We start from the raw sequence: 15,760 nt of genomic DNA, 5'->3' as shown, positions 1-15,760 counted from the left end.
TGTTAGTCTTTAGGACTGCCAGCTCTGGGTTGGGAAATCCCTGGAGATTTGGGGGGGGGGGTGACTGAGAGCAGGTGGGATTTGGGGCGGGGAAGGACCTCAGTGCTGTATATATTTACATATTTATTTGGGATGTTTCTAGGCTGCCTCTTCAGAGTACTGCCTCAGGCGCCTTGCAGTTTGAAAACACAGTACACAAGACAAGCCATGAAGACACAAGTAGGATAAAAGCTATCCCCAACACAGAGGAGGAGGAGGAGGAGGAGGAGGAGGAAGAGGAAGAGGAAGAGGAGGACGAAGAAGAAGACGAAGAAGAAGAAGAAGACGAAGAAGAAGAAAGATTATAGTGGGTAGCCGTGTTGTTGGTTTTAAAGATGCCACTAGGTGTAAAATTTGTTAAGAAAAAGAAGAGTTGGTTTTAATACTTCACTTTCCACTGTCCGAAGGAGTCTCAAAGTGGCTTCCAATCTCCTTCTCTTCTCCTCCCCACAACAGTCACCCCGTGAGACAGGGGGGGCTGAGAGAGCTCTGACAGGACTGCTCGGTCAGAACAGCACTAGCAAGGCTGGGACTAGCCCAAGGTCGCCCAGCTGGCTGCGTGTGGAGGAGCGGGGAACCAAACCCGGCTCGCCACTCCTTCTGACTGCTACACCAAGTTGATAAGAGACGTGTTGCGTTTATATGGCGCCCATCTTCCTGGCAAGAAGCCTCCGATGCAGCTTGAAACGTGCCACAGAAATACTAAGATAGTTCACAATAATTTGTACAAGCATCAGTTCCCCTGCCAGACCCCCCCTGTGCCAGCTGGCAGAAACACACAAGAACACACTAACATGGGAGTCTGCAATACGTTGAGTCATGCCTTTCATCTACCCAGGCCGGTCTTGTCTCTGACCGGCAGTCGTTTTCCTGGGCCCATTCCGCACACATAGGATAATGCACTTTCAATGTGCTTTGGCAGCTGGATTTTCCTGTGCGGAACAGGAAAATCTACTTCTAAAGTGCATTGAAAGTGCATCATCCAATGTGTGCAGACTGGGCCCAGGATCCCAGGCAGGGAGATCTTTCACATCACCTGCTGGTTGTATCTGAAGAACTGAGCAGTGGCTCCTGGAAGCACCTACCCTGCCACAAATTTGGTTCATCTTTAAGGTGCTGCTAGCGCTTTCCCACTGCTACCGACGGCTGCCTAGCTTATGTTGTGTGCTCCCGTTTAGCTGGAGACGCCTGGGATCGAACCTGGGACATTCTGCACACTCCGCTGTCGCTCAGCTGCAGCCCCTGGCCAGGAAACTCAATTAATATATTTCTTGGCAGGCAATAAAAGAAGGGCAGCCCTGGAGGGGAGGGCAACACAAACAGGCCTTCTGCTCTTGCAAGTTTCGGGGCTGCAAGGGAGACAACCATTTATCTCACCGTTGGGCTCCCCAGCAAGCACCTGCTCTGTCTGTTCCCTTTTTTGGCTGCTGGGCAGGAGGCAACTCTGCAGCTCTGGGTACTTCCACAAGGAAGCAAAAGACGAACGCTGGGAAGAAATGAAAGCACAAAGCACCCTTGTCGCCCCAGTCCTCCCAAATTACTTTTGCCCATGGTGTTTCAGTATTTGACTATGTGAGAGTTTATTATTACATGTTAAATTCTGAAAACTCTGTTTGTTGTCAAAACATTGGGCCATTCCGCACCGGGATCCATGTTGCAAATTGTTTGTGGAATGAAAAATCGCCATTTTAAATAGTGGAATTCGTCTTTATGCATACCTGCCTTTGTAGTGGAATCCAGTTGCGTTTCTATTGTTTCCCACAGGTTTCCGGTCTCGGCAAAAATCGCTAGTGAGGAAGCGATATTGCTGAGCTGTGTTCTGCCCCTGGCCATCAAGCAGCCAATGGGCGGCCGTTATCATCCTCCCAAACAGCCCCTTTCCCTTTAAGGAAGGTTTAAAAAAAACACACACACACGTTGCAACGATTCTGCGTTGATTCGTTGCAACGGAGAGACCCATCCAGCTAGCAGGTGGTGTTTGAGCTGCCGTTTCATCGTTGCCATGCTCCCCCCGAGTGAAAAAAAAAATCCCACTCTTATGGGTGCGATTTTCGGCCGAAAACAGTGTGAAAAATAAAGGGAAAATAAACCAGCAAATGGGCCTCTGTGTTGCTTGTGCTTGGTGACTTTAAACAGAGGGACTGCAGCAGGGGAAGCCTCGCTGGGTAAACGAAGGCTCGCCGGTGCGTTGATCTCCGCTCACTCAGAGAAAAAAAAATGGTGATCGCTTTGCCGGAAGATCAGAGTGGAGAGCCAGGGGGAGGGACTTTGCAGAAACCGCAACAATAGTAACGCACAGAACTTTTCCGTTAGTGTTGCAGATTGGTTGCAGGAGTGTAGCGCTTTCTGGAGGGTGAATCCACTTTTTGGGATTTCCCTGAAAGCACTACAACGAAGCGCTTTTTGTGGATCAGTTTCAGGATTGTTGCAGATTGTCAACGACGTTGTGCATAATGGCAAAACTGTAGCGATTTCAATTAGTAACCATTGTGCTATTTTGGACGAATGCGGAACGGCCCATTGTTTCGGATCTGTTACTCTTCTGTAGCCCCAGTGCTGCTTTATCAGCAATGATCCCTTTTGAACATGTTTTGTCTGGTGACTATGTTGCCATTTTACTATATAGTAATTTGTTGGATTTTATACCACTTGGTAACTATCTTTTAGTTAAATATGTATCAGTTTGTTAAATATGTTTGTTAAATATGTTAGATATGTATCAGTTAAATATGTTAAATATGTATGTTTGTTAAATATGTATCAGTTTGATAGCAGACTTTTTGTATATAATTTGATTGATTGATTGATTGATTGATTGATTGATTGATTGATTGATTGATTGATTGATTGATTGATTGATATCCCACCCCTTCCGGCATTGCCGGCTTGGGGTGGCTTACAAGATAGCCGTAAAAACACACACAATAAATCTATAAACAATTACAGCATTTAAAATTTCAAATAATCTAAAAACAGTCAATCTTCTGTATGGGCAGACTAAAACAAAGAGTGTCTTGATTTGGGGTTTTTATTGGGGGGGGTAGCTATAGGGAGCCCAATAATGTTTAGTTAAGTTGTCCAGCTATAAAAATAAATTTACAATACTTGGTGGTTTTGTATTAAATAAGAACTTAGCTCTTCCATGGATATTTGTAAATGTCCTACTCATATTTAGGAAACTACCTGCTGTATTACTGCCTCTCTCACAGGGTTTTCTTTTGCTTGTTTGTATAGCCTCCAGGTGGGGCCTGGGGAGCCCCCCAATTAGAGCTCATTTGCAGACAGCAGAGATCAGTTCCCCTGGAGAAAAGGGCTGCTTTGGAGGCTGGATTAGAGGTCACTGTAATCCACGGAGGTCTCTGTCCTTCCCAAACACCATCTCCAAATCTCCAGGACTCTCCCAGGCTGGATCTGGCAACCCTACCCTCCCATTCCCTCTCCAGGGGGGACTTGGTAACTCTCTCCCACACCGATAGAATGAAGATTGACTCCTCGGACAGCCAGGCCACCCGGCCTGGTGTGGACAGCCCTCCGCCTCGGGAGCAGAGCGCAGCTGGAAGGGGGCCGCCTCTCGCCTGTCGCACGCCGCACTTTGCGGGGAACCCGGTGCTAAATCATTCGTAGATGACCTGATTCTGGGCCGGGGTTTCGTATGTAGCAGAGCAGCTCCCTCGCTGCGCTCTATTGAAAGTCAGCCCTCGACACGAGCTTTTGTAAAGGAAAAATAAAAAGAAGAACGAAGATTGTCTGAGCCTAAATTTTTCGTCCCGGAAGTGGTCATTATTTTGTAGAGATTCTTCTTTCATTTTTCTTTAGCCTCTCCACTGTTCTCAGCGCTCCGATGGTTGTGAGCATACCTGTCCCTCCCTCCCCCCCACACACAACTAATGTTTTCCGTTTGCCAAGGGAATTCCGTCAACGTGTAGAATTCCCTATCTTTTCTGCAATGACATGGGGTCAGTAGCTGCCTTTGCCATAGACGCTTGGTGATGATTTCTGCCACGAGCGGAAATGACCAAAATACCATAATACTGAACCCAGCTGTATTTAAATTGGGTTGATCTGTCAATAACCTTTTTATGCCCAAGGAGAGAGCTTTCTGGAGACGGTTACCTTTAAAAGCAGCTGGTACTTTGTAATTCTCTGGACCGGCTTTAAGAGATAAGCATCCAGCGAGAGCTTATGGTCAAGTTTCCGCTGACATTCCTGGAAAAAAGATAGGGGGGGAAATGGGATTGAAATTCCGCTCAGTCTTTTGAAGTGAGCACCACAGGGGTGAGTAAAGACTGAATATGCATAGAATCCTACAATAATAAAGTCAGAAGGGACCTCATGGGTCATCTAGTCCAGCCCCCCACACAATGTAGGACACTCGCATCGGAAGGCAAATGACATAGAATCATAGAGTTGGAAAGGACCAGACAGGACATCTAGTCCCACCAGTGCAGGATCAGCCTAAAGCATCCTTGATAGGTATCTGCCCAGCCACTGCTTAAAACGGCCAGTGAGTGGGGAAATCACCACATCCTTAAGTAGCCCATTCCATTGCTGAATTACTTTGACTATGATTTTTCACTCATATCTAGCCAGTACTATTTTATTATTATTATACTAGGCTTCAGAGCACACACTGCTACCCAGAAGTATATCTGCCATCCAGTATGCATGCTTCTCATTTTTGTGGCCCAGATGTAGAACTCTGCATTTTCCCGCTTTTCTCTACCAGAAGGAGTCTCAAAGTGGCTTACGATTACCTTCCCTTTCCTCTCCCCACGACAGGCACCCTGTGAGGTCGGTAGGACTGAGAGAACCCGGACAAGACTGCTCTGCGTGGACACCTCTAACAGGACTGTGACTAGCCCAAGATCACCCAGCTGACTTCATGAGGAGAAGCGGGGAAGCAAACCTGGTTCTCCAGATTAGAGGCTGCCGCTCTTAACCACCACACCCAACCTGGCTCCCCTTGGCAGCTCAGAAAGGGTGCTGGGAAACCTGTTGATACATCTAAGTGCAGTTCTGGCCAATTGATTCTCGTCCCACATTCTAACCACAACGCACTCTGGCTCGAACGCTTGGGTGGTTTGTGGCCTGATTCATCTCCATTAGACGGAAATGGCAGAGGTTCAAATGCATAGGTCAGACTAGGAGGAGAGTAAAAGGCATATCTGCTTGCGAGCCGGGAAAGATGGCTTAATCTTGGTATTTACCGTAAGGGTGTCCGTCCCCCCCACATGCACGTTGATTTACCGGGCCGGATCCCTGGCCAAATTGCTCAACCGACAGTTTTAGGTGATCAGGTGAGTAAATGGGTGTGTTTTCCTGTCCTCCTCTGCTAGCACCTTGCGCTATGCTGGCCTGCAAGCCTGAGCTCAGGTCCAGCCAGCACTTTCTTGGCCATGGATGCACCTCGCTGGGGGGGGGACGGGACAAAGTACCTTGAGTCATACTAGCTGATTCAAGGCAATAAACCAGGGATTCCCCACCAACGGTTCATGGGCTTCTCCCATTATTCCTGTAGAGGGGGTGCATCATAAACCATGTCCTGTCTCTACCCCTTCCCAGTCCTCCTTGACCCTGCCTGTTAACACAAGTGGTGATGTCACTTCTGGCATCATGTCACTTCCAGGGGCATGATAGGGAGGCGTGGCCAGTTTACACCTGGGGCTCCTCGAAGCCTGACATTTTTTTTTTCTCAGGAGCTCCTCCATGGTCAGAAGGTTGAAAAAGGATGCAATAAACAAGGAAGCTGGGGAAAGTCTGGGACAGCTCAGCTCAGTGGGCCTGAGGCCTACCTGGAAGAAGAGACTGTCTCCGCACTGCCTCCAGAGAGCTTCCGACCTGGGCTTGTTCTGGCAGTATTTTTCGTATATTTGGAGATCTTCCTTCTGCAAGAGAGAGGAAGGAGAATGATAAGTCCCGTCAGACAAAGCAACTGGTTAATGAAACTGAATCGGCAGGTGTCTTGTTGGGTTGTTACAGCACTTTTCTGAAGACTTGATCAGTAGGGTTGCCAGCTCTGGGGTCAGAAAGACTTGGAGATTTGAGGGATGGAGCAGGAGGAGGGTAGAGTTTGGGGAGGATTTATATGCCGCTTTTCTCTAACCGAAGGAGGCTCAAAGCGGCTTACAGTCGCCTTCCCTTTCCTCTCCCCACAACAGACACCCTGTGGGGTGGGTGAGGCTGAGAGAGCCCTGATATCATTGCTCGGTCAGAACAGTTTTATCAGTGCCGTGGCAAGCCCAAGGTCACCCAGCTGGCTGCATGTGGGGGAGTGCAGAATCGAACCCGGCATGCCAGATTAGAAGTCCGCACTCCTAACCACTACACCAAACTGGCTTCAATGGGGTGCAATGCTAGAGTCCACCTTCCAACGTGGCCTTTTTCTCCGAAGGAACTGATCTCTGATGCCTGGAGATCATTTGTAATCCCAGTAGATTGTCCAATTTAAATTTTCCCTCTGCAAGATGCATGCTTGATCCGGAGTGACCCTACCTTTATCTTACAATATCTTGGAGTGCTTTTAACCCTCAATATTCGAAGAATCGGATTGAGAAAGCATGAGAAAGCATGCGGAGCCAGTGCCTGCTTCAAATTTGCCATGGTAGAGAAGCCCTGATTGGCCAAGCTTTCCTTAAAGGGGAAGCTCCAATTTCTCTCAGAAGCCCTACCTTCTGTTGGTAGAGATTTGCCTCTTGGTTTAGTTCTCCCTCCTTTGCTGTCTCCAATCCTCCCCGCCCACCATCGTTCAAGAAAAGAAAGATGCTCTGGTTGTGCTTGGCTCCCCCTCCCCTTCTGAGCTTCCCTAACCACGTGCAGAATACTTTTCTGTTTCAATGGGGGGAGGGGGGGGAAAGGAAGACCCAAGTTCATATTGATCAGGATTCATCAGGATCCGCAATGGAATAAACAAAGTAAGTGCAGATACAGCCCAGCTTAAAGCCAGCTGCTCTTGGAGTAGGCCAGTAGGGGCTATCTTGTTGTGGGAACATCTCTGCCAATTTCCCCACCCCATTTCCAGCACAGCACTGTCCATTTAGGACGGGTGTTCACATTTTGCTGAAGTAGCATGAACCCGTTCAAGCCATCTGGGATCAACGAAACATTGTTGGTTGCTACTAGCGTCTCTCTTCGAAACGTCAGCGTTCTTTTTCCTTCCCCTTGCTTGGCTATCTCTTTCCCAGGACGTGCAGCAGAGAGAAGCAAGCAGGAAAGGGAAGCACGAGGACGGACAATACAATAAAACCCCACCATCCATCCGGGTCATCAAGCGACCAGGAAAAAACGGGGCTTGCTTTTGCGGCTTAGAACAATGGCCTTTTATACATGGCCCCTTGTATGGCTGCTGGGCTGGACAGGGCTTGATGCAACAACTCAACAGGTGCAGCTTTTTGAGCCGGCGTGGGAAAATGGACACAAGCAGAAACTTGGTATGCCCATTGGGCAGCTAATCAAGGCAGAGGGAAGTTGTGAGGGGAGGGAAGAGGGAGGGACTGTTGCTTTAGGGGTCGAGCGTCTGCTTGGCATGTAGGAAGTGGTCAGATTCAATCCTGGGGCTCTCCAGTCGAAACGGCAAGGTGCGACGTGACGTGAGCGATCTCACCTTGAGATCCTGGAGAGCCATTGCTGGTATGAGCAGACGGTACGGACCTTGATGGGCTAATTTCGGTAGAAGGAAACTTCCTGTGTTCAAAGTTGGGCAGCCATGTCTTCCAGCAGTAATCTGAGCTCCAAATTATTCCAGGTCAAGGCCACGAACACTGGTATCATTTTGCTTTCTCTCTGCAAAACCTTTTCGCGGTCCGAGTTGTTCGGCCACGGAATCGGCCACCTAAGGAGGTGGTGAGCTCTTCTACTGGACAGCCAATGCGGCTACCCGCCTGAAGATGACCAGGGTTCACTTACTCTTTTTAAAAAGCACCGGCCAAGGAGTTCTGGATTTTCAATGCAGTTTTCCAGCTCTTTGAGGAAGATTCTGAAATAAAGGGATACAAAATATTTCAGGAGGGAGTAGGTCTTTTTGTTTGTTTTTATTATTTGATTTGTTCGGTATCCCTTTTCTGCACCAGGCTTGGGGCAGTGTACAACAGTCTACAATAGGGTTAAAATCAGAATGTAAAAACAATAATAATAATAATAATAAATAATACTAAAAAATCTACCCGAATGCTCAGTCTCAGTATGCCAGGGTGGCATGGGGCTGCCTGTGGGTGGTGGGTGCGTACAGTTTGTCTGTCTGTCCTGCCCTCAGCTGAATGCCTGGTGGAATAGTGCCGTTTTGCAGGTGCTGCAGAAGTTTGATAGCTCCATCAGGGCCTGTGTCTTTACCAGAAATATATTCTACTAGGCTAAGGCCTAGCCCAAAAAGGCCCTAACCCTGGCCGAGGCCAGCCGCACTTCTTTAGGGCCAGGGTCTACCAGCATAATTGCATTTGTAGATCTTAGCAGTCACTTGGGGGTATACTGGGAGAATAACCAGTGAATAACCACACATCGAAGGGCCCCTTGTCAGGCTCCAGGTCACCTGGCATTTCCTTCCCCCAACGCCTCTCCCCTTTCCCAAGCCGACTTGGCCAAAGAGTGCGCATACCTGTTGTGGAATTCACAGATTTCCCAGAGGTTCCCAAACAGAACGTCCTTCTTATTGGAAAGAGCAGTTGGGATCAGGTGAATCAAATCTGGATTGTCCATCTCTGACGCGTAGCCCTAATTTCGTTAGTGGAGAAGAGTGGGGAGAGTGAAAGAGAGGGGGAAGATAAAGACACCTTCTGTTAGCTTCAAAAAATAGAAAAAGCGTAAGAAGGGCATACCAGCCACCTCCAAAATGACTCTAAAATGGCTCGGACCGGCATACTCTGCCGTAGGATTGTCAGCTCAGTGCTGGCACCCGGTGGGAGCCTAACGGGGGGGGGGTGGGGGAGATATTGGAATCGCTCCAACGCCACATCATCACTTCTGGTGCAAACCCAGAAGTGATGACATTGCACTGGGGCGACCTTCGAAGACTCCAGCAGCAGTTCTACGGCTCCCCCCAGCCCGACTCTTCGGAAAAGCAAATATCCCGTCGGAAGCACAGAAACGGAAACAAAAGCAACAAGCACTCTCAAGCACATTGAAAAATGTACCGTCGACCCACTTTAAGTGTGCTTTGAGTCTGCGTTTTACTGGGCAACTAATTAACAGAATGTCCACACGGCGGTTTTCAAAATCAAGAGAGGACAAGCGTGGAGGTCTGAGGAGGAGAGGAACACATAAATTAGGATCAGATTTGATGGGCCGCCAAGTGTCAGATCAACGGCAGAGCTGGAAGAAGGCAGCCTAGCGCTGTCCCTGAAGACCTTGTTTCTCTCTTTTACTGTGCCTCTCAACAACTTGCATTTCTGTGTAGGCTCAACTTACCTCAAGGATGCTCTGAAGCTCTTCCACGTAAACCCGTTCTGTTTCTATCAGTTCATTGATAATATGGCTAAAGGGGAGAGAGAGAGAGAGAGAGAGAGAGAGAGAGAGAGAGAGAGAGAGAGAGATGTAGTTTTAAATTTAGATAAATCACACCTGCCTGCAATCTTAGTTGCATCCAAATTCCACCTCTACCAGGTTTGGGCCTGGAAAGGGAAAATTGTGGGGAAGATAGCTTGGAAACCCAAATTGATTGGTTGCCAGGGCTTTCCGTTTTAAATAAATATATGGGTGTGTTGCAGAGTATGGCTAAACACACACAAAAATTGCCTTCTATGTACATTAACTGCATGGCTGGAGTCAGGCGTACTATCTGAGCCGGGAACAGAAGACAGTGAATATCGGGTGCACAAGAAATGCATTATCATACAAGAAAAGACATTTATGGCATCACTGCTAATCACGGACCCCCCTCACCATCACTTATTTGCTAAGGCTGGCTCTAGATTTAGCACTGATGCACAGTTGACCACAGAATACAAAAAAACCCCTCACAATATGAAAGTGGGGTGAAAAGCAGGAGGGGAAAAATCCTGATGGCAATGCATGGTGAAAGCAAAGGACAACACCAGGGCATAAAAGGCCAAAGTCCCTCTGGAACAGCCAAACAAAGAGACTCTGGCTTTAAAGAGGCAATCCAGAAAACACAAAGGGGAATGTGGAACAAGTACAGCAAATGTTTGTCTTGTTATGGGGATGAGGGCAGGGATGTTGACTTTGGAGGTCAATTCAGTAGAAATGCTTCAAATCCGTCGAAATTGCTTATACGTTCAGCAAAATCATAGGACATAGAATCATAGAATCATAGAGTTGGAAGGGACTTCCTGGGTCATCTAGTCCAGGGGTAGTCAACCTGTGGTCCTCCAGATGTCCATGGACTACAATTCCCATGAGCCCCTGCCAGCGTTTGCTGGCAGGGGCTCATGGAAATTGTAGTCCATGGACATCTGGAGGACTGCAAGTTGACTATCCCTGATCTAGTCCAATCAATCCTTTGCAGTCCTCCTGTTTAAGATTGCAGGCAGGTGTGATTTCCCTAAATTTAAAGCGAAATGCACTATACATGAAGAAAACAAGCTCTTCAGGGAGCAAGGTTCTAACCTAAAGTTTGAGCGTAGGCACTAGGTGTCTAAAAGTTCTTGAAGTTTGACATTAAAAAACAGAGACATAATTATTATTGCCACAGTTTGGTTAGACTAAACCAACAGTGATTTATCTTAGCATTTATATAGCTCCTTTATTGTTCGAATCATGTCACATGTGTAGGGAGTGTGTACTTTTCACAGAGAGGGATAAGAGGCTGGGCTAAGTCTAAAGGAGGAGGAGCAACAAACCTGGCAGAGGGCAGAGCAAAACCTTTGGCGACAGGCCAAAATCCAACCAAACTGTCCAGAAAGCATCAAAAATACCCATTAAAAACAAATTTATTACAGCACAAGTTAGAAAATACACATTCAGTATATGTGTGTGTGTATATATGTATGTATATATATATGTATGTATGTATATAGATATATGTGTGTGTGTGTGTATGTATGTATGTATTTATGTATGTGTGTGTGTATATATATATGTGTGTGTGTGTGTGCATATATATACATATATATATGTGTATATATATATGTGTGTGTGTATATATATACATATGAGCCTCTTGTGGCGCAGAGTGGTAAGGCAGCCGTCTGAAAGCTTTGCCCATGAGGCTGGGGGTTCAATCCCAGCAGCCGGCTCAAGGTTGACTCAGCCTTCCACTCTTCTGAGGTCGGTAAAATGAGTACCCAGCTTGCTGGGGGGTAAACGGTAATGACTGGGGAAGGCACTGGCAAACCACCCCGTATTGAGTCTGCCATGAAAACGCTGGAGGGCGTCACCCCAAGGGTCAGACATGACTCGGTGCTTGCACAGGGGATACCTTTACCTTTACCTTTATATATATACATAGGCCCTTGGCTAAGGATTCCAGTCTCCAGGTGCGACCTGGGGAATCCCCCAGGGTGTTTCCGCACAAGGACCAATGTTGCCAGTTGGTCCCACAAAGTGGAAACGCTATTTTTAAAAGTGCAATCTCGGCGTTACGCATACCTGTTTTTTTTAGTGGAATCCTGGTTTTGCAAAAATCGCTAGACAGGAAGCGATTTTTCCTGTGCTTTGTCCCGCCCCTGGCCGTCAGTCAAACAAACAGCCAATGGTTGGTATCATGCTCCGGGAAAGCCCCTTTCCCTTTAAGAAAAGTTTTAAAAAACCACACAAACATGTTGCAACCAATAAACGTTCATTTGCAACGGAGAGCCCCATTTAGCTGGCAGTTGGCATGGAGACCCCCATTTAGCTGGCAGCTGGCGTGTGAGCTGGCGATTCATCGTTGCCACGCTCCTCCGAGTGAAAAGAACCCCCCCCCTGCACAGGGGCGATTTTCGGCCGAAAATTAAGGGAACTGGCAAACGGGGCTGTGTTGTGCTTGGGGACTTAGGGGAGCTTTAAAGCACTTCTGTGGAGGGACTGTAGCCGGAGAAGCCTCGCTGGGTGAATGAAGCCTCGCCGGTTTGTTGCTTTCTGCTCGCTCCAAGAAAAAAAAAAGGCGATCGCTTTGCCGGAAGTTCGGAGGAGAGAGCCAGGGGGAGGGACTTTGCTGGAACCACAACAATGGGAACGCACAGGTCTTTTTCGCTAGTGCTGCAGATTGTTTGCAAGAGTGTAGCGCTTTACGGAGGGTGAATCCACTTTTCCCGATTTCCCTTTAAGCGCTACAAAGAATCGCTTTTTGCGGGACTGTTTCAGGAGTGTGGCAGATTGTGTGCGATGTTTTGCGGAACTGCAAATTAGTAGCATTTACAATTTGCAACCCTTCTGCTACTTTGAAGTCGTGCGGAATGGACCCCAGTTTTACAGCTTAACTCCTGGGAATTGTAGTCCATGGACATCTGTAGGGCAGCAGTTTGACTACCCCTGAGCTAGAGTTTGGGGAGGGCAGGGTTTGAAAAGGGGAGGGAGTTTGTTAGGGTATAATGCCATTGATCGATACTTTCCTATGGTGATAGATGAAAAACTGAGGGAGAAGTGCTCACCCCTCCCACATCACATGAACGTTGGGTGGAAAAATCGGCCTTCTTTCCTCCAGGGGAACTGAGCTCTTTAGTCTGGAGATGAACTATAATTCCAGGGGATCGCCAGGTCCCACCTAGAGGTTGGCATCCCAAGTAGTCCTGTTTGCATGCCTTTAACAAGAGCCTTACAGGAATTCAATAAATGCTGCTTCTTTGGCAGGGCCCCCAGCCTAGTGATAAAAGGGCCCTGATCGCTACTTTCCCACTGGACATTGTGATTTTTTTCCAGTTGGTGGCAGTGCATTTTTGGGCTTCTTTTGGGAATTGCGCCTTAAGAACCCACATGGCACCCAACTCCTTAGGAACAGACACCCACATCTGCACCGACTGATTTAGCTGCCCACCGGCGAGAGGGAGCCTTGCGTTTTGGGGGAACGTTTGGATGCAGGAATCAGAAATACTGGAGTGACACTCCCTGGCTTGGTTTTGTTTTTGCTTGCGAAACCCGTCCTTTTCTGAATCACGCCTTAGATAGCTTTGCATGCTTTTAAATATTTTGCAATCTAGAGACAAGAGCCGAGAAATATATACATTTTGCATTATCTGTTCACTGAGCCAAGCTTGCCAGGCTGTCAAGAGAATTTTTTTTTTTAAGCGGATGGGCCTGCCACATTTGGTGGTATATAGGGTTGCTAACCCCCAGGTGGGGCCTGGACTCACACCAAGAGCCAGCTTCATATAATAGTTTAGAGAGGTGGCTTCTAATCTGATGAGCCAGGGATGATTCCCCGCTCCTCCATATGCAGCCAGCTGGATAACCTTGGGCTAGTCACAGTCCTGATAGTGCAATTCTGACAGAGTAGACCTGTCAGAGCTCTCTTAGACCCACCTACCTCACAGGGTGTCTGTTGTGGAGAGCAGAAGAGAAGGTGATTGTAAGCAGCTTTGACATGCCTCCAGGTTGTGAAAAGTGGGGTATAAAAACAAACTCTTCTTCTGATTTCCAGGTAGGGACGGAAGTCCCTGGGTAGAACCTGGGGTTCCCTGGTTGTATAGCACATCTCCAGGCAACAGAGATCCGTTCCCCTGGAGAAATTGGCTTTTTTAGGGGGTGATGTCACTTTATTCTGGTTGGACCTCATTTGGATTACTGTGTTCAGTTTTGTGCACCACAACTGGAGCATGTTCAGGGATGGGCTACATAGATGGTGAGGGGGTTGGACCAAGTCATACGAGGAAAGAAGAAGACAACGAAGACAAAGAAGAGTTGGTTCTTATGTGCTGCCCAAAGGAGTCTCAAAGCGGCTTACCTTTACCTTCCCTTTCCCCACAACAGACACCCATTGAGGTGGGTGAGGCTGAGAGAGCCCTGATATTCCTGCTCAGTCAGAACAGCTTTATCAGTGCTGTGGCGAGCCCAAGGTCACCCAGCTAGCTGCATGTGGGGGAGCGGGGAATCAAATCCAGCTCACCAGATTCAAAATCCACGCTCCTAACCACTACACCAAGGTTGATGAGCTTGGTCTGTTTAGCCTGGAGAGAAGACGACTAAGAGGTGATATGATAACCATCTTCAAATACTTGAAGGGTTGTCATATAGAAGATGGAGCAGAGTTGTTTTCTGTGGCTCCAGAGGGCCAGGCACCCATGGGTTGAAATTCATTCAAAATAATTTTCAGATATTCGTCCGGAAGAAGTTCCTGAAAGTTAGAGCAGTTCCTCGGTGGAACAGGCTTCCCCAGGAGGTGGTGGGTTCTCCTTCTTTGGAAGATTTTAAGCAGAGTTTAGAGAGCCATCTCAGGGACACATGGAATGACACTCTTTTTCACTGTGTGTGTGGGAGGGGGGGTTCCTTGCTCCCCAGTCTGGCTGCTCCCACCTTTACACTGGCTCTGGTGCTACAGCATCAGAAGCATGTAGACTGGGCCCAGTGTACCTGAGAGACCACCTCCCACCTATACACCCAAAAGAGCCTTACGTTCTGCCACCTCCAACTGGCTGTGGTCCTGACCCCCACCTGGTAAAACAAGCTCCCAGAGGAGATCAGAGCCCTGTCTGAACCTTCACAATTTCTCAGGGCCTGCAAAAGGGAGCTCCTCCACCAGGCATTTGCTTGAGGCCGACCAGCTCCAAAAACATCCACTGCCCCCCCCAGACACCCCCTCCCATGACTGAACCTGCCCAAAGCTGTGACAGTGTTCCAGTTAAATATTGTTCTGTTTGACATGTTATGATTGTTATATTTGTTATTTGATATATTTGTTATATATCGCTGTATAAATATTTGTTATATTGCTGCAATGTTCTATGTAATCATGTTACAAGTATACGATGTTATATGTAAACTGGCCCAGAGCCGTATGGAAGGGCGGTATATAAATCTAAAATAAATAAAAATAAATCCTTAAACCACTCGGGTATCACAACAACACGGCAGAGACTAGGACCCCTCTCCCCCTGCCGTGCTCGACTTCAGTCAGACTGGCCATCCGGGTTGCACGTGAGAGCACCCTAGTCATGTGACTGAAAGAGGTGCAGCTGCCCTCCCATTGGACCTTTTCCAGGAGAAGCAGAGGGAAGCGTTGGCAATTAAAGGAAAGGGCGTTGCCAGAAGGCACAGAACAGGTGTGGTTCTACAAATATACCAGCATGTCAACTCTGGGAGATGGGGAGACTCCACATAAATCATAGTTTATTATTATTCAGATTCTTACTTCCCGCCACTCCCAAAGCCGGCTCGTGGCGGGTCACAAACAGTCCATCCAAAACCCCCCAATTAAACCCCATTAAGAATATCAAAAAGCAGCACGTAAGAATTGCTAATTAGGAATAAGGTACATGGCGGTTTAAATCAACTACTCCCCCCCCCCAATAACAGCCAATAGAGGAAGTGGTGAGAGGGTGCCATAACCCGGTGCCAAAAGATGGCCCTGGCGTACTGTTGCATTAGCACCTAGTGGGGGGGGGGCAATCAGATCTTCCACTCAGACTCAACCATAAACTTGGAGGAAGAGCTCCGTCTTATAGGCCCTGCAGAATGCAGAAAGCTCCTGCAGGGCCCTTAGCTCTTCCAGGAACTAATTCCACCAAGTGGAGGCCAGGACTGAAAAGCCCTTAGACATGGTTGAGGTCAAGCAGCTTTTCTGGGGCTGGGAACAACCAACAAAATAGTACCCCGCAGAGCACAACGCCCTGCGGGGGGTGTAGGGTGAAAGATGGTCCTT

At 47.9% G+C, this 15,760-nt stretch overlaps 1 protein-coding gene across 11 annotated transcripts in view; it reads right to left on the bottom strand.

Annotated features, from left to right (window-relative positions):
• MCF2L2 (MCF.2 cell line derived transforming sequence-like 2) overlaps positions 1 to 15,760 on the bottom strand; it is a 205,670-nt gene that overhangs the window by 43,459 nt on the left and 146,451 nt on the right. For all 11 annotated transcript variants that reach the window (XM_077348267.1, XM_077348266.1, XM_077348274.1 and 8 more), the window contains 5 exons: positions 9,436 to 9,502; positions 8,627 to 8,742; positions 7,942 to 8,011; positions 5,832 to 5,924; positions 4,153 to 4,245 (listed from right to left, as the gene is read on the bottom strand). In XM_077348267.1, the coding sequence (XP_077204382.1) occupies positions 4,153 to 4,245; positions 5,832 to 5,924; positions 7,942 to 8,011; positions 8,627 to 8,742; positions 9,436 to 9,502 (439 nt within the window). The remainder of the gene's footprint in view (positions 1 to 4,152; positions 4,246 to 5,831; positions 5,925 to 7,941; positions 8,012 to 8,626; positions 8,743 to 9,435; positions 9,503 to 15,760) is intronic.

The sequence above is a fragment of the Paroedura picta genome, chromosome 8 (assembly GCF_049243985.1).
Source record: "Paroedura picta isolate Pp20150507F chromosome 8, Ppicta_v3.0, whole genome shotgun sequence".
Classification (NCBI taxonomy): Eukaryota; Metazoa; Chordata; class Lepidosauria; order Squamata; family Gekkonidae; genus Paroedura; species Paroedura picta.
Note: the sequence above shows the minus strand (reverse complement) of the source record. Positions and strands in the feature narration are given on the sequence as shown.